Source organism: Chrysemys picta, chromosome 5, assembly GCF_011386835.1.
Source record: "Chrysemys picta bellii isolate R12L10 chromosome 5, ASM1138683v2, whole genome shotgun sequence".
Lineage (NCBI taxonomy): Eukaryota > Metazoa > Chordata > Testudines > Emydidae > Chrysemys > Chrysemys picta.
In genome coordinates this window covers 30999773-31020853 of record NC_088795.1, presented here as the reverse complement: position 1 = coordinate 31020853, position 21081 = coordinate 30999773, and the positions used below count along the sequence as shown (strand labels likewise).

Here is a 21081-nt window from a genome sequence, read left to right as displayed (position 1 = left end):
TTCTGAGAGCGCCACTGTCATGGAGGGAGGCTCCTTTTTTTGTTTACATTTCATGGTCTCACTTTATACTAAGGGTACATCTATAAATAATTTTAAAGGGTTAATAGAAATTCATAGATGTTTGCTCAGTTGTCATAGAATATTGAGTCTAACCAGTAACTAAACAGCTTATGACCAGATAAAATACTTTCGACTGACTTCATGTAATTTATCAGTTAAATGATTCAGTAATGTTTTAAGCATGTATTAACCCTTTATAAATGATCACTTAACATAAAGTGTGACCCTTTTATACTAGCTCATTCATATGATGAAAGATTTTGAAGTGTATTTCAAAGCCGTTTTAGAGTCTTTTAAGTTGGGCTCCCAAAATCATCAGATACTTTTGATAATTTTGGCCATAAAAACCAGGCAGCGACAGTAGTTCAACATCCAAGGGCACAGTCCTGGAAACCCTTATTCATGTGGGTAGTCCTTGCTCACTAGAGTAGTCCCATGAAATCAGTTATGCTAAATTGCTTGAGTATGGATTACTCTCATGAGCAAAGGTTTGCAGGGCGAGGGTTGCATGTGTCTGTTGTAGGTGGACATAAAACAACGCAAAGGTTAAGGAGTTATTTTGGTCATTTAGAAAATGTCTTAGAAACCTCCAGGTTTCTAGCTTGTGTTGCTATTTCCAGGCATCCCATGGAGGATTCTTTACTGCAGTGTTTTTAATTAGGTCCATCCACAATTAGGATCTTGCCCTTCTATCCTTGAATTTCTTAATTACCAGTCAATCCAAATACCGTACCAATGCAGTAGACAATATTGGGTAACCAATCACAGCTTTGAGGAAAAGAGTCTGTGCACTGTGAAGAACTGTAGTGGTCTCTGCTGCAGATGAACCTCTTTTTATGCAAACTTCATAATTTTCTTCTAATCTCTTTCCTCTATCAGCATCCCAGTTACCTGTTCCAACTTATGCTGAGTAGGTTAATTTCCCCCCACACACATACATCAGTTTACAAGCAAACTGTAAGTAAGCTAGACAAATCATTTAGCACTTTTAATGGATTCCAACTGTGACTGCAGATGGGTGTTTGTAAAATTCAATTTGGAACTTGGCATTGTTTTTACATGTATGTATTTTTACTGCAATTGTCCAAATAATGTGTTAAATGCAGGAAAATTGCTCTCTATTTACTAACTCACAGTTTGCAGTCCCCTATGCATCTTAGCTGTCTTTTTTCCCCCCTTCCTCTGAAGGTTCTATTACTCTTAACTGGACTGAATTATGCTTTTTCTGTGATGTGGGATGGCATTTAGCTTGTTTTAGACATACACATTTCCTGGTTCTCTGACATTGTGGGATATAAGAAAAAAAGTATTTACTCAATTGTTTCACAATTTTAAAAATATGTGCTAAGGAGACTTAGCACTAGTCATTTGAAAGCAAACTGATTTTTCCTTTTCACACAAGTGACATCAAAATAAGGCTGAGCTATTGAGAGCCTACTATGTGAACATAACACCTGCAGATCTGGGACTGAATTGTTGGTCCTATAGTTCCAGATATACTATACAGGCAGGGCCGGCTCTAGGCACCAGCAAAACAAGTTGGTGCTTGGGGCGGCACATTTTTAGGGGCGGCATGGCCGGGGCCAGAATGCCACCCCTGCCGCCCTTAAAAATGTGCCCTGGCCACCCTAGCTCACTTCCACTGCTGATGGTGCACGAAACAGCTGATTCGCATGCCGCTGCTCGCCCTCCCTCCCAGCTCTCAAACCTGGAAGGGAAGGGGAGATCCTGAGCGGCCGCGGCGCACGAAACAGCTGATTCGCGCGCCGCTTCTCCCCCTCCCTCCTAGGCTTGAGAGCCTGTGGGGAGGAGGCAGGGCTGGGGATTTGGGGAAGGTGCGGAGTTGAGGCGGGGCCGGGGGGTGGGGTAAGAAAAAACGGGGGGGGGGGGGGCGGCCAAAATTGATTTTGCTTGGGGCGGCAAAAATCCTAGAGCTGGCCCTGTATACAGGACTTTAAACACATGAGTCAATGGAAAATGTACATTATGGATCATCTATAGAAGGATTTTATATTATTTGTGAGCAGTAACAAGCCAATAAAGTGCAACACTCACACAACTACAGAGCGTATCTGATTTTGCTCCCACTGAAGTCAATGACTAAAACCTCTCATTAATGTTATTTGAGTCAGGACTGGACCTTTAATGATTCCTGAGGTGTGAGACAGATTTTCCTGATTTAGGGGACTAAAAAGCAAGTACCATACAGTAAATCCTGGAGCTTGGCCAGACAAACTGAGCAGACCTGAAGGAAACAAGATTTGTCTCTCTTTTGAGCACAGCAGATAAGATCAGTCCTGAAGGAGAAGGAGTCCAGTGTCTTTGAAAACCATTACACATCAGGTATTGTGGTGCCTGTTCCAGCTCTGATTAAATCAGTGGAAAGACTACCATTAACTTTAATAGGAGTTGGGTCAGTCCAAACTGATACCTAGAAAAAATTTCAGTAGGCATATGATTGCTCTAATATGGTCACAACAACCCAAATAGCAAAGTTTAATGATGAAAGTTAAGAATTAACTGCCACCTAAAGATTCTTAAAATCAGAATTTAGAAATCTAAATTCAGAACTCAATGCAGAGGATGAATAATTCACAAGTCATTCTTGCAGGTGATGACTTAATTGAATTTTTTTTTGAATACACATATTTACTTGTCATCAGTTCTTAGCTGTATTTACATATATCCATTTCTAGATATGTATATCCTATCTTGTAATTACTTTCCAAGTGTTGATTTGGTGTTTATGCTGGATGGGATAATAACAGTTTTCAACTGGCTGTTATGATGAACAAGCATAGAGTTAATTTTTTTGCACTAAATCTTTTCTGTTGATTTGCATTTCTGATTCACAAACACACACATCCCATTTATTTTTGTTGAATTAGTCATTTGCGGCATGACTTTTCAGAAGCACAGAATATCTGCTTGTTGCCACTGGTGCCAAAAGTCTTTTGAGGTCCAATCTGGAACCAAATGACGTCAGTGAGAATTTTTTGCCCTTGACTTCAGCGGGAGCAAGATTGGACATTCTATGGCTCCAATTCTATATTCACTGCATATCAACAGGCCTGTTGCTTGGAGCCCTGCTGAAGTAAATTGGCCTCTGCATGGACACAGCAGTCCCCCCCCCACAGCCAATTGAAGAATCAAGGCTTATACTTGCGTGACTACATTGCACTCCGTTGGCTGGTTGCAGCTTAGTGTATATCTAAGAATCCTTCTGTTGCTGATAGCTAACATAGATTTTCCCTTAAGTCAAAATGTCAGAGCTCTTTACAGGTTTCACCCCCAGCTCTGCATGTGTGTAGTTCATGTAATTTGTAGTGCTAGAAACTACTGCAAAATTATTAGTGGCCTCATTCTGAGAGGTACTGAGCACCTGCTACTCTCACTGACTTCAGTGGGATTTGCTAGTACTCGGTACATCTGAAAATTAGGTTGGGACAGTACATAGGGTAGAAAGAGAAAGAAAGAACAAACTGATGAGTAGGCAGATGCTAGGGGTGTTCACTGGAGGAGAGAGAGGAGAACACCATAATAAATCCCTAGCCATAAATTTGCTGCTGACTTAGTATTTAACTTTGTGACTGGTAAACCAGTGAAACCTGAACAGACATGGCTTCTTTTTAAGAGTTCAAAAACAGCTAATGATGAATGATCCATATTCCTCTGGGTTTTCTTTTCCCCTTAAGAGGCTATGCTTAATATTTTCATAACAGATAAATACTATGTGGAAGTGAGCATAACCTTTAGTGTTGTTAGTCTACTTGTGATTTGCAATTTACACAACAACTGCAGTTGTTGGTGGGGGAAAAGCAATAGTTTACAAAACCCAATAGAAAACATCAGTAATTAGGGATCAGAGAGCTGGCCAAAACTACAGATTTCCAGTTCCAGGGAAATTTGGAAGCTTGGTTTTGTTCTGATTTGGACTGAAACAAAAAAAAATTAATTTCCCATGAACCCGAAAAAGTTTCATTTCAGGAACACTGACACATGGTATTTCTAAAACAAAATATGCTCCTTGGGATCATAGGAGCTGCTGACTCGAATAGATAAGAATGTCAATTTTAGGCAGCAGCTGCTGGGGTTCTGAAGGTCTGCAGCTCTGGGGCAGCCCTACTATGCAGACTGCCCTGTGCCAGGGACTCCAGGGTTTCCAAAATCCCAGGGCTGCCTGCTTAAGAGTCAGGCAACACAGGGAACCAGCTGGTCCAGGAGCCTCATAGCTCTGGGGTTTCCAGAACCAGGGCAGGGTTGCCCCACAGCCACAGATCTGGATGCTCATCCCAGCGTTCCCAGGCTCCCAGCTCCATGGCAGGGAGTTTAGAAGCTCTGATAGCCTCCATGGTTCCAGGCTTCCCATTTCAAGGCTTTGAAAACTTTAGAGTGTCAGATCAAATAAACGTACTCAGTAAGTCTATTCACAAAAAAGAAATACTTCTTTAAAAGACAGTGTTGGCCCATGCCTTGCAACATACTAATTAATAATGAAAACCAACCTTTGTGAATCAGTCTTTTAATTTACCAGTGTTGGTAAATGAAATGGGGGGAGGGTGATCAGGGAATTTAGTGGAGAAGGTGTTCATTTGGAACTCAGTTTAGAGATCAAAGCAGAGTTATGCAGTGATATGTAAAAGCACATTAAATATACAGTTATGGACTGGAGGTTCTGGTTCTGATTTGCTTTTTCCATCAAGACAGAGATCAAAAGACAGAAAGATTAAGTTAATTTTCACTTTTTAAAATCACACCTCTCCCCAGACCCCCTGCGCCTTCCATCATGTTCTTTATCCTGTGTCCTCCTGAAGAGACTGGAATTACTGAAGGGCTGTCTTTTCCTATTTTTTGATAGTTTTCTATGAGGTACCACCTTAAACGTATAGCCAACACAGTTACAGGAAAGCCAGATAGATGCTATTCTGCCTCAAGCATCACTATCAAAATCGCAAGCGGTTGCAATCATCTTAGCCACACATTTCTACTAGTGCCTTCATCTTTTGTGTTGTTTGGGGAGGGGTGCAACAAGGAGATAAAGTTCCTCTCACCATCCTCCCACCGTGCAGGGACCAGTCACAATCTGGCCTTGTTTGTATTGCTGATTGCGTGAAACTGAAGGAAATGTATGCCTACTTAATAAAATGCATGGGTATGTATCAGTTTCTCTAGATACAGGGCAACTCTTAAAGTAGACTGTAGCCATATGCTGGTCTTGGACACCAATGTAACTTTTACAATGTGATCGTTAACTTTAAATTTAACAACAAATCTGTTGTTTGCAGCAAACGATTACTGAAGCATCCTATCTTGATCACGAGCCAAATGTGGTTTGTTATATTACTACAGGTATTTCTGTGAGACCACTGTTGTATTAATGTAGATGGAATATACAGGTCAAAGTGTTAACATAACCCAATCACTGTCCAACATTAAACAGTATAAAATAAGGTTTAGGGTTTGGTATAAAAAGTCCTCAACCTTCGTACCATGGTAGGCACACTGTTAAAACCCCTTTAACCTTTTACTAGATACAGAAAAGTAGGGAAAACTGTTAAAGTATTTGGAACATAAAATGTTCATTTTAACAACATTCCTTATTCCCTTTAGCTGGAGATTAAAAAAACAAAAACAAAAAACCATCTTCTTTGCCATGGTTTTAGCTTAGTGGTTCTCCCCCAACCTCATTCTTAGTTACAGAACGTGTGTTCTTGTAGTGTATGTCTATGCTGCAATTAGACACGCATGACTGGCCCATGCCAGCTGATTCAGGCTACATGGCTATTTAACTGCAGTGTCGACTTTTGGGCTCGGGCTGCAGCCCAAGCTCTGGGACCCTCCTACCACACAGGGTCCTAGAGCCTGGGCTCCAGCCCTAGCCCAAATGTCTACACTGCAATTAAATAACCCCTTAGCCCAAGCCCTATGAGCCTGAGTCCGCAGGCACAGGCCAGCCAGGGGGGGATTAATTGCAGTGTAGACATACAGTAAGACCCTGAATCAACTTCCATTCAAGCAAATGGAGGGTGGTGGGGGAGAAAAAAAAACAACACCTCCCACTGACTTTAATGGGAGCTGGGTCAGGTCACTGATCATTTGAAGAATATAATGCCATTGGGCCTTCCCAAGACAAGAAAATAACTATCTTCTTTTCACTCCTTTGCACAAGCTGGTTTGCTACAGGAACACAGTCATCACTGAAGATTTCTCACATGAAGGATTTTTGTTTGTTTTTTATACAGATACATGGCCATTATCGATCCCCTGAAGCCCAGACTGTCTGCAACTGTAACGAAGGTGGTCATTGGCGGTATATGGATTTTGGCTTTCCTTCTTGCATTTCCCCAGTGCCTCTACTCCATAACCAAAGTGATGCCTGGAAGAACTCTTTGCTATGTAGCATGGCCAGGTGGTCCAAAACAGCACTTTACGTAAGCTTTTCTGCTTTTAAACTCAGGCATGGCTAGATCTAAACTGCAGGCTTATTTTAATTTTGCAGAGGGACGGCAAGAATAACTTGCAGGCCAAGAAATCAAGCCCTGTACCTATCCCATACTCACAATGTGGGTGACAGAGATTTTCAGCCATATCCTCATCCGGTGTAAATTAACATAGCGCTACAGAAGACAATGGAGCTACACTGATTTACACCACCTAAGGACCTAGCCATTAATCTGCATGAGTTTGGGATGGTGCATTACTTATGAGTGACAAATTTATATGGAAGGAGATCTTTCCATTTACCTGTCAAGACCAAAGTTAAAATTCTGTGTTTGCTCTTCGATAGCAGTTCACTACACTGCCACAAAAACTAGGACTTACGTTATATAGGTTTTGGAGGCATCCCCATGCACTGCAGGGTGAATGACAAAGTCTGTACTTTGATATCAATAGTTGAAGATGCCAGTTTTTCAAATATTTTGATTTTAAAAGTTGTTTATGGGTACAATACTTTATTGTGCAATATTTGGCTACCCAGAAAACTGGGTCTCAGTAACACTATTTTACAGTGTTGTAACTTCACTGATTTCAGTGAGTAACTCCTGATTAATAGCAGTATGCGTTCAGAATCAGAACTATAGGTTTTAATAATGAATTCAGATCTTAAACAGTTTTCCGTCTGCTTTTAATGCAGTTTACTTAAGACTTTCATGACTGACAGTAAAAAAAAAATACTGTGCCAAATCCCCAGCTGGTGTAAATAGGCACCATCTGAGACGCTGATCCTTTAGGTAGAGAAAATGTCCTGTTTATTTCTCAAACATTCAGAAAATTCTATCTGAATAGTCCCTCTCAAAGCATTTATCAGTTCAATGCTCTTTTATTGCAGGTATCATGTCATTGTGATTGTATTAGTGTACTGCTTTCCACTGCTTGTCATGGGTATCACTTATACCATAGTTGGAATTACCCTTTGGGGAGGAGAGATTCCAGGTGACACATCTGACAAATACCACGAGCAGCTCAAAGCTAAGAGAAAGGTACTGTTCCATTAAACCTTGCTAAGTACATTTATATTGATTTTTTTCCTGCTGAAATCACTAGCAATTATGTTGTAAAGTATTGGAAGTGTTTTATTTCAGACAGAATGGCATTTGAGACCGTTATAAAAGAACTCTCAATTAAAATCGCAATTGATTTTGACAAGGTTTTTTTTTCCGGTGTGGTTGTTGTTCAAACAAATGATGTAAATGTTTGGATTTTACTCCAATTCTAGGGGGCTCTGAGTAACGTTTAGTCAGGCATACAATTGTGTCCTTGAGATGTGAAACAGAAGGACTGCCTTATTAACAGAACTAAAGTGATGATCCTGGAACTTTGGGTTCAGCTTTGTCTGTTCTCTGAACAGTAGCTCTTTATTGACCTGATCCAAATCCAGCGGAAGTCAATGAGAATCTTTCTATGACTTAATAGGTTTTCGATCTGGCCTATTTCAATACACAGATAAGAGCTGCTTTACCTATTCATCTAATGAAGGCTATACATTAGAAATTAGCACCTTTTATAGTGACAATCAACAAACTGATACTTTCAATTATTTTTTCAATGTATTTCATTAGTTGTAATTACACCTCTACCTTAATATAACGCTGTCCTCGGGAGCCAAAAAATCTTACCGCGTTATAGGTGAAACCGCGTTATATCGAACTTGCTTTGATCCGCTGCAGTGCACGTGCCTCCCCCGCCTCCCCCCCCAGAGCACAGCTTTACCACATTATATCAGAATTTGTGTTATATAGGGTCGCATTATATCAGGGTAGAGGTGTATTTGTATAATCAATATTTCAGCTTATACGTTGTTAGTGAACCATTTACTTTGACAATTCGCTCAGTAGTTGTGCAATTGGTCACATGGATCAGGTTGTATTGTTTCTGCTTCTTAAATGGATGACAGAACATTCTAAGTAGGATAGTAACCGAATAAATAAGCCCTTCTGTTATTCATTTTCAGATAAAGAATTATTTGTGCTAAAATTCTTTAAAATGGATTTGCAAACATTGGGCCCAATGCTGGAACCCTAACTTGCTTTGGTGAGCACATACTCAATTAGTCTGACTGGTCATCCCCAAGTTATCCCAACATTCATGAATAATGAACATAATCCCATGAGTCATAACAAACCGAACAGAATACTTTGTGAAATACTCGTGAATCAGTTATTCCAACTCTCCCACCAGCTCTCCATTACAATTAAAATTCATGTAGGAGGACACCACCAAATTCTGCTTGCTACTAGTGTTACAGTGTTGTGTCTTACAGTACGTCTATACTTACCTTTGGGTTCGGTGGTAAGCAATCGATCTTCTGGGATCGATTTATCGCGTCTTGTCTAGACGCGATAAATCTATCCCAGAAGTGCTCGCCGTCGACATCGGTACTCCTGCTCCGCAAGAGGAGTACGCGGAGTCAACGGGGGAGCCTGCCTGCCATGTGAGGACCTTGTAGTTCGAACTAAGATACTTTGACTTCAGCTACGTTATTCACGTAGCTGAAGTTGCGTAGCTTAGTTCGAACTGGGGGGTTAGTGTGGACCAGCCCTTAGACAGCCGTGACCTTGGAATACAAAAATCATGTTAATGTAAATAACTATCAGCCTTAATTAAACCCATCCATACTGGCTGGCCATTTACATAGACTCATAGACTTTAAGGTCAGAAGGGACCATTATGATCATCTGGTCTGACCCCCTGCATGCTGCAGGCCACAAAACCGTCCCTACCCTTCCCTTGACTCTGCTGATGAAGTCCCAAATCCTGTGTCTTGGTGACTTCAATTTGCAGAGAACCCTCCTGCTAGCGATCCCTGCCCCATGCTGCGGAGGAAGGCGAAAAACCTACAGGGCCTAAGCCAATCTACCCTGGAGGAAAATTCCTTCCCGACCCCAAATATGGCGATCAGTAAGACCCCGAGCATGTGGGCAAGAGTCTCCAGCCTGACCCTTTTTAGTCATTATACTATTTACCTTACATATAAAACTCTGGCTTGCTACCACTCAACAATAGCAGGGGGGGAAAACTCCCAAAGTCCAATGCAATATGCATTAAACCATAGGATGGATTCTTTGGTGCTTCCGTTGTTTCAAAAACATATAAAGGAACATAGAAGGAGGTTCTCCCAGACAATATAAGTGATCACACTCTTAGAATAGAGGACCTAGGAAGGAAGAGATCAAGGCTCCCAAGGGTGTTTCTGAGCCCAGGATACATCATATAGCCCTGAGTTCCTCTTTAAATTCATGTATTGGTAGCACAGCTGTGTCTCAGGGGATAGGGTGATCATACACCCCTTTTTGGCCGGGACAGTCCCCTTTTTAAGCCCTATCCCGGCCCTCCCAACCTTTTTGAAAAAACTGGGCATTTGTCCTGTTTGCTCTTGTCAGCTTGATCAACTGGCAAGAGAAATGTGACAAATTCCCACTTTTGTCAAAATGTGGGGTGCAGAGGAACATGCCGGGGGCGAGAGACAATGCCAGGCCCAATACCACTCAGGTGGAAAGAGCCCCAGGTGAGTGACTTGGGCCAGCCCCACCTGGGGGGATGGGGGAAGGCTCAGGCTAGCAATACGTGGTGTCCTGTTTTCCCTTTGGGAAATATAGTCACCCTACAGACGGACTAACGCAATGTCTTCTTTGTATAGGTTGCAACAACCAGTTTCATTCACCCAAGTCCTGGATGCTTAAGGAAGTTTAGGCTACCACCTGCAAGTTGGACCCATGTCCTTAATAACTAGTAAAATCCAGTGTGGAGAACATTGGAAAGGACTTTGGACAGCTCCTTTCTGGAGGGCAAAGTGCCAGCATCTCTTAAAGAAGCAATTGTTAGGCCCTGCTCAAGCAACCATCTTTTAACAGACTCTTATACCAGTTATTGCCTTAACTCTATTCTTGTGGGTGGGAGCGGGGGGTGGGGGGGAGGTGTGGTAATTTTAAACTAAGTGAAAACTGACATGCAATTATCAAGGAAATCTGGAAAATGTACTTAATTATATTTTCCCCCAAGAAGCTAAATGCTTTAGATTTATTTCAAGGAATATAAAAAGCATTTCCATAGTGCTCTATTTAGATCTTTAACGGGGTCCTTATCTCCCATAGGAGCGGGAATAAATCTGCCATTCATAATATCACCCATCCAAAAACAGGTTTCCTATGTTTACAAAATGAACTTTATTACAAAACCCTAGCAGTGGAAACTCTTTGGTGGGCAATTATCGGGCTTATTACCTATACCTCCTCATTAGGTCAGAAAAAGAAACCATGAATGGTGCCAAGGGTTTGACAGTGAAGATAAACTGAGAAATGACTGTGTGTAACGAATGCAGTTTGCAAAAGGGAGTTTGGAAGGAAACATTCAGGAAACAAGCTCCTGAACTAGGGGAGCCAAGCCTTCCCACTTTATCAAAGAAATTCAGCACATTTGATAGTAGTGGCTAAATGAAATGAACAGTTTATGTTTAATGCGAGAAGGCTTTGAAGAGAGTAGTTACCATTTACTTTGTGTTGCTAATAGTCCAACTAAATCCCTTCAATCCTTTAAAACAATGGCCATTTAGGACTTTAAATGTACACAAGAGACAAGAAATGCCTCATTAATTAAAGGCTTTTTAACATGCTGGCAAGCCCCTGTTTTCATTATGCCTCTCCATATTATCTCTCTGCCTACAATGGGCATGTACTGGAATTCATGCTTTGGAAATGTACAATAAGAGGATTAATAGTGCATGGGACATAAAGTAACTGCATCAGCAGTGTTATTAGTGGAGCCCTTAGACAGCTCTTCAGTTACACTTTTGAGGTCTTAAGTATGATTTGTGAGGCAACTGGTATTTGGAAAGATGAATTTGTAATTGTCACTCAAAAAGGCAAATTAATAGATCAGGCTCCAAATTAGGTTCTTATTTGTTCTTCCTGCAAAACTCAGTAAAAAAAAGCTACAGCTCTGCCTTTATTCAAATGAAGAGAAACTTGGCTAGTTACCTAAACACATGGAGGGCCTGCGCTGATTGCATTTTATTATGAAGGGTAAATATACAACAACACTAGGGGAGTTTGACATTATGCAGTGAGATTATTGGGAATGGTGGTCAAAGCATATAAAATGCTAACAGTTAATGAACAGCACATGTAAGACTTCTAAAGAAGTCATTAGAAGTTTGCAAAGACAGTGGTTAACACCTAAACAACATATCAAGTTATCAACAGCTTTGAAGACATTCCCATTTTCTGTATATATGCAGCACTGCAACACACCCACATTCTTCTCAAAGTAACTTCCAAATTATATGGAATTCAAGGAAGATCGCCTTACATCTAAAGATGAGTAAAACTATTCCTGGTATTTTGGAGGGCCCCATCTTTGCAGCATTTCAAAAGTTCAGGACAATATGGGTGAATTTTAGAGAGTATCAGTTTCCAAGAGAGATAGAAGAAGATCCACCACCCACATGATGCTCCAGATTAACCTGTAGACCCCACACACACACACACACTCCCCCAGCTGCAGCAGTACCTGCCCCAGTATATGCTCAAAACTTGAACTAAGCCCTGCCCTGATATTAGGAACTGATTTTTGTCTTGGATTCCCCCCACTCTCCATTTGTGAATCTCTCAGCTTCCTGTTTCAGCCAGGGCTAGGAGGAAAGGACAGAAATATCCCAACAGAAGCTATTGTTGCATTATTTCTGGTCAAGCCAAGACCAGAAATTAATGGAAATGGGGTGAGAGATTTTTTTGCTAACATATACAGGTCTGCAGGATACCACTACATATACATTTGAACTTTTGGATGCTTCCCTGAATCTAATTCAGTGGCCAACCTCTTTGAGGTTTACCCAACACCAATCTGAACTTTAGAACAAGAACAAGACTGAGACTTGGGAGATATTTTTCCTTCTTATTAAAATCTTTGCCATGAGAATTGACTCATGTTTCTCAGCTGTGCTCTCATTCTATAATCATTTTCATGAGGAAACAATTTCCATGCCCAATTGTCTGTAGATGAGAGACTTTGAATAAGTGTATAAATATGGGGAACTATTAAGTGTTAGAATCACCCTATCATTAAAATGCACATTCATCCCTAGCTTTTCAACCACTACAGTGTTCTTTATTTTATTTGTTCATCAATTCCAATTCCCTTTCTAACTTTACAGAGACTGTAAAAAGGGAATAGCCAACATATACTGTAAAGGTCAAAGTAATAGCTTGCTTCTATCTGTTCTGTGAGAGATGATCGTAATACAATTCTGGTACAACATTTTTGTGACAAAGATTGTTTTGATAAGATGAAGTAAGAGTCTTGGGCCAATGATTAGACCAAGAATAGGAAATTCTATTCTTTAACCCTCTGCATTTTTCATCTTTTCTCTAACTTTATCTTTACCTATTAATTTTATGCTAACGATACTCCACTGTGTGTGTGTGTTTTGACAATTTTCATGACTCCAACACTTGACTCTGTCCACATTTGGTCTTCTCTTGACGCTGTCAACATGCAGCCTCAACTCAACTTCCTTCTTCATTGCAGTATAAATAAAAGCCAGATGTGGCCTGTGCCCAAAATGTTTAAGTGTTTGTGGTCCTATGAGCCTGGAAGTACATATAACGTCTCCCACTGTGTCATAGTATCCCAGGAAGTAAATTGGTAAGCACACAGGCGCAGTAGTGTCAATTATGTGAACAAATTTGGAAAGCTAGATATTGAAATAGTGGTTAAAAGAGGAAAGATGCCATAAGCACTAAGATAAGACCCCTCTATTTGATGGATTAACATACTATGCGTGAGATAAGGAAGCCCAGAATACAAGAATATAGATATCTAAGATTGCTGTCTAAAGACAAAAAGATACTCCAAATAGTTTGTTGAATGTTTGGATTTAATAAAGTCAAGATTCTGATCTTTGATGTGAATTTGAGAAGCCACACACTGTGGGAAGCCAAATATAAAAAGAAGACAGAATTACTTGTTTCTGAGGCAGGGTTAGAATACTGAGGTGAAAATTGGAAAACTCACCCAGAATAAAAGAGTGACAAGTTATGACAGGTAAACAAGACATTTTAAATATTTTTTTTCAAGTGACTCTCTAGAGGTTCAACACAACCTTAGCTTAAGACACCCCTAAGCAAACACTTTACAGTAGTGTGCTCAAAACAATATTGAGTATAAATTTTAAAAATGTCAATAAAGCACACTAAGAAATAGCCACTTCTCCACTCTCCAAATGTAACCAGACAGAATTCTGCTAGACTCACCTTACATATAGAATTAAGCCCTCTTTCCATCACAACTAGAATATTAAGATTGTGATCCTTAACAAATTCATGAATGAGAAGCTATTTATGAATATAGCTCAACAAATGAATCCTCAGGAAATATTCTTGGGTTTTCTCTTACATTCCACACAACCCATACAGGAAGAGCAGGTTGTCCAAGTTATCAGCACACACAGACTAATGACACGATGCCACGTCCAGACACGGTGTCAAGGTCACAGGCTTGTTTATACAGCATTATACAATGCTATTGTATAGCACTGCAGAGAATCCATTGGTAATACACATTCACTTTATCCTGTATGAAATACACAAAATACTAAAGAGAAGTGGGGTGCTACTGTCTGACATTAGACAGTAGTCTAAAAAGGAGACAAATTGGACAAATTGGAGAAATAGTCTGAGTTAAACAGGATGAAGTTTAACAAAGACAAATGCAAAGTGCTCCACTTAGGAAGAAAAAATCAGTTTCACACATACAGAATGGGAAGAGACTGTCTAGGAAGGAGTATGGCAGAAAGAGATCTAGGGGTTATAGTGGACCACAAGCTAAATATGAGTCAACAGTGTGATGCTGTTGCAAAAAAAGCAAACGTGATTCTGGGATGTATTAACAGGTGCGTTGTGAGCAAGACACGAGAAGTCATTCTTCCGCTCTACTCTGCTCTGGTTAGGCCTCAGCTGGAGTATTGTGTCCAGTTCTGGGCACCTCATTTCAAGAAAGATGTGGAGAAATTGGAAAGGGTCCAGAGAAGAGCAACAAGAATGATTAAAGGTCTTGAGAACATGACCTATGAAGGAAGGCTGAAAGAATTGGGTTTGTTTAGTTTGGAAAAGACAAGACTGAGCGGGGACATGATAGCAGTTTTCAGGTATTTAAAAGGGTGTCATAAGGAGGAGGGAGAAAACTTGTTCACCTTAGCCTCTAAGGATAGAACAAGAAGCAATGGGTTTAAACTGCAGCAAGGGAGGTCTAGGTTGGACATTAGGAAAAAGTTCCTAACTGTCAGGGTGGTTAAACACTGGAATAAATTGCCTAGGGAGGTTGTGGAATCTCCATCTCTGGAGATATTTAAGAGTAGGTTAGATAAATGTCTATCAGGGATGGTCTAGACAGTATTTGGTCCTGCCGTGTGGGCAGGGGACTGGACTCGATGACCTCTCGAGGTCCCTTCCAGTCCTAGAATCTATGAAAGAGTTTTCACATGCTTAAATTCTCATACTTTTTACTTTAGTGTTAGAATTCTCATCACTGGCAACCTTAAATAACATTTTTTATTTTGTGCTCTCACAATTTTTGATCAGAGGAGGACCTTTTCCCTTCATTAAGCTACTGTTTCTGTTTTCAGAATAATTTACATACTATTTAAAGTAGGTGGCAGGCATTCTTAGTATTTTTTTTCCTCTGAAAGCTTTAGATCCTGCCTCCAGTTAAGAGCCATTCCATATGCCATTCAAGTTTTCTAAGTAGACTGGGGACAGAAATTATTTCCTTCTTGGAAGTACATTAAATTAGGTGTTTCCAGCACATCATTACAAAGTTTCGTGGCCAAGTGACTGTCACCTGCCTTGATCTGTGCTATTCCTGTTTTATCTGCTACTACCATACCCAGAATTTATTTCTGGAACTGCCAACCTCAAAAGTTGTATGCAGTGTTGTTGTAGCCATGTTGGTCCCAGAATATTAGAGACAGAAGGTGGGTGAGATTATACCTTTCATTGGACCAACTCCTGTTGGTGAGCGAGACAAGCCTCAAAGCCATACACATGCCATGATCTTATGCATTTGCCACTCTCTCTTTAAACCTAAAGTAAGATACTGCTTGGAAAGCAATGCTTCAAGTCAAATCACTTTTGGTGCTTTGTCCTCCTATGCTGCATCTCAGACAGACGTCATTGACATAAGCCCTTTCTTATTCTGAAAAGGACATTAAAAATGTTTTCTCTAAATAAAAGCTTCTTTATCTGTAAGGTAACACCTAATCTTTCCATGAAAAGATAATCTTCCCATCTGTAGAAAAGATGATAAATAGATGTGCCTGCTATTAAAATGTGTCAGGGAAAGATAATGGTATTCATTATGTGAACAGCTTCCTATAGAGTGTGAAAAGGAAAAAGTCAAAGGGTTAAAGCTGCAATTAATGAGACAATATTATTATCCCGATCAAGATTTGCCAGACTCATTCTCAAACCTTCTCACCATCTAAGTCAAATAAAGCAATGGTATTACATCGTAGATGTGCAACATGCTGGAAAGCAGGGTTAGTGACTATATATTAAAACTTGTTAAGAATAGAGTTGGTAAGAACAGAAGACATTGCTACAAGACAAGAAACTACAAAATGGACATACCATAAAGTGGACAATAGAATTTGTTAGATGTGTTGACAGAAAGCATATCTCAAAACCTGAGGCTGTTATGGCACTTCACACTGCCGCCTATTACATCCATCAAAATTAATTATGGGATTAGTTAGGCCATTAAACTTCAATGCCTTGTTCACTAAATGTGAACAAGCGGGACAGGTGGCTTGGGTAATGAAGCTAGATGAATGAACTTTGGACTTAATGAAAATTAATTTCAGACTTATGGTATGTGAAATTAGTGTCAAGGATGGATGAGCACAGAAGCCATGGAGTAAGTAAACAAATTCAGTCCTCTTGAACTGTCCTTTTAAAGCATTGTCTACACTAGAGAGGCATAGGTAATTAAATTGGTGGGATAGCACCATGATAGGTGGCAATGATGTAACGTATTCACAGTAACCAAGCTATTTCAAGTGAAGATTGGTTGCAGTTTTGCCCTGTATCTGTATGTCACTGCAGTGGCACTGCGAACTGGGTATTCCTTCCAGAAGCAATTTAGTAAGTACACTCTTTTCATCCAAGGATGAATTTCAGCCTTTTTTTTTTGATTAAAGCAATTTTATAATCCATGGCTAAAATAATTTACACCTCACTAACTGCAGTACATTATCTATGAAAGAGCCCAAACTACTGTAAATTTTCTTCTATTGGATCCATAATTAATAATTACAAACATTTTGTCAATTTCTGATTTAACATTAGAAAATGTTACTTGGAATGAACATGTGAAGTTTAAGTAGAAAAACGTTTTAGATTATTGTAGGCCTGTAAAAATTATACTGTTCAGTGCAACATCCATAAATCCTTTATAGTGATTAGATGAGTAATGAAAGTGCTTCCACAAATGTCCTGAATCCATAAGTGTCAAATGGAATGTGAGTCTGGAAAAGCAGCTGCTTTTACAACCCCTCCCAGGAGCACGTGGGAAATTATTAGCCCCTTATTTTTCAGACCCAGGGGAATGCTTCTGAATCCTGTCACAAATCTCTTGTTTCCCATGCTTTCATGTAAGTCTGTTCTACTCTATCAAAATTTAAAAAAAAAAAATCTTTCCAATAGAAAGTATCTCATCTGTGTTTCCATTATTCAGTCCAGACTTACAAACACCCCATTAATTTCCATGGCATTTCTCATGCAGGTTAGGATGCTCATATGAATAAAAGTTTGCAGGACAGGGACTTTTGAAGAGTGTACTCACTACTGGCTTGCCTCGTCGTGGCATAGCAGGCTCTCCGCATTTGGCTCTCCCTGCCAACAAACACTTTGAAAGAGAAGACGACGATTAGTGCAGGGCCAAAGTGTTACTGGCTTGTGGATAAGGGGGAAGAAATAGATGTGATATACCTGGATTTTAGTAAGGCTTTTAACACAGTCCCACATGACATTCTCATAAGCAAACCAGAGAAATGTAGTCTAGATGAAATTACTGTAAGGTGGCTGCATAACTAAGTGAAAGACTGTACTCAAAGAGTATTGTAAATGGTTCACTGTCAAACTGGGAGGGCATGTCTAGTGGGGTCCCACAGGGTCAGTGCTGGGTCCAGTATTATTCAATATCTTCATTAGTGACTTGGATTATGGAACGGAGAGTATGTTTGCAGGTGACACCAAGCTGGGAGTGCTTCCAAGTGCTTTGGAGGACAGGATTAGAATTCAAAATAACCTCTACAAACTGGAGAATTGGTCTGAATTCTACAAGATGAAATCCAAAGATAAGTGAAAGTATTTCACTTACAAAGGAAAAGTCAAATACACAACTACAAAATGGTGAATAACTGGCTAGATGGGAGTACTGCTGGAAAGCTGTTGGGGTTTATAGCAGATCACAAATTGAATTTGAGTCAGTATGATGCCATTGTGAAAAAGACTAATGGTCTGGCATGTATTAATGACAGAGTTATATGTAAGACCAGGTTGGTAATTGTCCTGTTCTGCTCAGCACTGGTGAGACTCAGCTGGAGAACTGTATATGATTTTAGGCTCCAAACTTTAGGACAGATGTGAACACACTGGAGAGAGAGAACAAAAATTATAAAAGTTTAGAAAACTTGGCATAAGGAAAGGTTAAACAAATAGGCTTGTTTAATCTTGAGCAAAGAAGACTGAGGGGGGACCGCATCAGCCATCAAATATTGTAACAGCTGTTATAAAGAGGGTGGTGATCAATTGTTTTCCATTTCCATCGAAAAGAGCAGAAGTAATGGGCTTCATCAGTAGAAAGGGAAATTTAAGTTAGAAACTTTTTCCTAATATATAAACTATAAGGGTATTTAAGTTCTGGAATAGGCTTCCAAGTGGGGGTTGTGAAATCCCCATCATTGCAGGATTTTTAAGAATGGGTTAGACAAATACCTGTCAGGGATAGTCTAAGTTTACTTAGTCCTGCCTCAGCACAGAAGGTTGGACTTGATGACTTCTTGAGGTCCCTTCCAGCCCTACATTTCTATAATTCTGTGACTCATCCTTCCAGCCAGGTCACTTATAGTTACTCCCCCAGGTAACAGAGTTCACCAGCCTCACACCAAGTCCAATTCCAAACTTACTAGTCCTTTTGCCCCGGTGTCTTCACACCACCTTTCTGAATGGGCCTGTAGGAGAACCCAGGCCCTCCCTTTCCACTGGGTTCCAGCCCAGGGAATCTATAATAAACAAGCAATGTCATCTACTCAGACCAATCCTGCTTCTTCGTTGGGCTTCTTCCGACCTTAGCCAGTCTATAGGCTTTTCACACAGCCCCATCCTAGGCCCACTGTATACTTGTATTCTCCTCATGCTCCACAGCCTCTCAGGGTTTACCCTACTTTCAGGGCAGGGGCTCCCAATGGCTTCTCTGTTTGTCTCCTGGCCTCTTGCCAGAGATCTCTACTCAGGAGAGGATCCCAAGGCTAACTCTTCCCCTGGGCTTTCTTTTCAACCCTGCAGGACTGCCAAGAGAGGGACTGCAGAGTTCTTTCCCTCCCCTGCACTCTCTCTCTCTCCCCGCAGCTCCCACTTGACTTCACCCCCTTCAACTCTGGGCTTCTTTTCTTTATAACAACCAGCTGGGACTCATCTTTCATTGGTCAGAGCCCACCCTCCAGTTACAACCTTGTGGCCTCATTGAATGTTCCAGCTCCAATTAACTATTTCAGTGCCAGTGTGTGGTATACACTGCAGTCCAGGGAACTTTGTGTTTATTTTTATTTATGTTCATCACAAGCTTTTTTAATGGCTGAGGGCCAAAATACCATGAGCACAATTCCCAGATGGTGAAGATATGATAAAAAACAGATATCCTGTTATTTTTGCCCAACAATTGGCTCCCTTCGGCATTAAAAAACATGAGAACTGTAAATACAAATACAGTATCAAGATATACAACTCTATTCAGGTGTTCTTGAATTCCATTAACTTGAACTTTATTGAGGTTCCATGAATAACCTTACTATTCATAACGATAACATGGCCCCAAGCCTACAATGACATGAGGCAGTATGGTTCCTACTCTGAGATAATCCTTTAAAGTGTTTCAAATAAGTTATTAAATCCTTTCCATCATATTGTATTTGAAGTTTAAATGGATCTAATACCCACTGTAAAAGCAGTTCATTGTTATGCATCATACTTTTGGTTTTACTGTTTTGCTCTTTGTGCACTCAGTAATTTCCCAGGAAAAAAAATAAGACATGAGAATTTTTTAAAAGAAACCAAAATTAATATACCCATACCAAAATGTTTTAGGATGATTGTACGGGTTTAGATTTTTCAAAGGATGAAATTAATCCTCTCGTTTTCATAGTCGATCAGACATCATTTGCTTTCTCCCAATATATCTGTCCCTTGCACCTGATAGACCTTTTTGTCATTAATTTTAGAATTTATCCATAATTATTGCCTTCCTGCAGCAGAAATAAATGAAGTCACACTTGGTTGATTCTTTCTATATCAGTGTGAATTTTTGGCTTCTAAAATATACCACTTGACACTTCTGGAAACCTGGAGCCTGCTGTTTATCCACAGAACAGGTACAGCACAGTAAGAAGCAGTACACGCTTCCCCACACAGCCCTCCATGTTTTCCTAAGCAGAAAGGACCACCATGAGTAAGAGGGGAGCTACGTACTCCTGTGCTGCAGAAGGTTTGAGCAGGCTCGGCAGGATGTGACTGTCACCTTTAGCCTGTGCAGTATTGTTGTAGCCACATTGGCCTCGGGATATTAGAGAGACAAGGTGGGTGAGATCATATCTTTCATTGGACCAATTTCTGTTGGTGAGAGAGAGACACACGCTTTCAAACCACACAGAACTCTGCTTCAGGTTTTCTTCAGGGCATTTAACCTATCTACTGAGACTGCTAAATTAGCAGTAGTACCGGTATGGCAGCATCTAGGATACCTTGTCATGGACCAGTATCCCATCATGCTAGATGCTGTAAAAACACAGAACAAAATGATAGTCCCTGCTCCAAAGCACTTACAGTCCAAGACGAGGGACAACACAGATGGGGGAGTACAAGGAAACAATGAAACAAAACTGGTCAGCACTGTCAAGTTTTTTGTACACATCATGGCACTCGAGAGTTTTAAGGAGGATAATGAATTAATTTTGCAGATGTTTAGGTGGCGCTTCTCCCAAGCGTGAGGGGCAGCATGGGAGAAAAAACATGGAAGTGCTTGTTTAATTTAACAAGTGAGCAATGGCGATGGTCTTATTGGCGACAGGAGTCACACTCTTGATACAGAATCAGAGATGACAAGTCAAGTGGTGATAGATCCTGAAGGGCCTTGTAAGTGAAGACAAGTAGCCTATGTTTGATGCAATAGAGAAGAGGGAGGGATGACATGGTCAAACCAACGGGCTAAGAAAATTATCTTTGCAAGCAGCATTCTGAATGGATACAAGCAGGG

General features: G+C 40.4%; 1 protein-coding gene across 1 annotated transcript in view; it reads left to right on the top strand.

Annotated features, from left to right (window-relative positions):
- TACR3 (tachykinin receptor 3) overlaps positions 1–21081 on the top strand; it is a 65595-nt gene that overhangs the window by 24874 nt on the left and 19640 nt on the right. Inside the window, exons 2-3 of the mRNA XM_005287868.3 lie at positions 6303–6491; positions 7391–7541. Coding sequence (XP_005287925.1) covers positions 6303–6491; positions 7391–7541 — 340 coding nt within the window. The remainder of the gene's footprint in view (positions 1–6302; positions 6492–7390; positions 7542–21081) is intronic.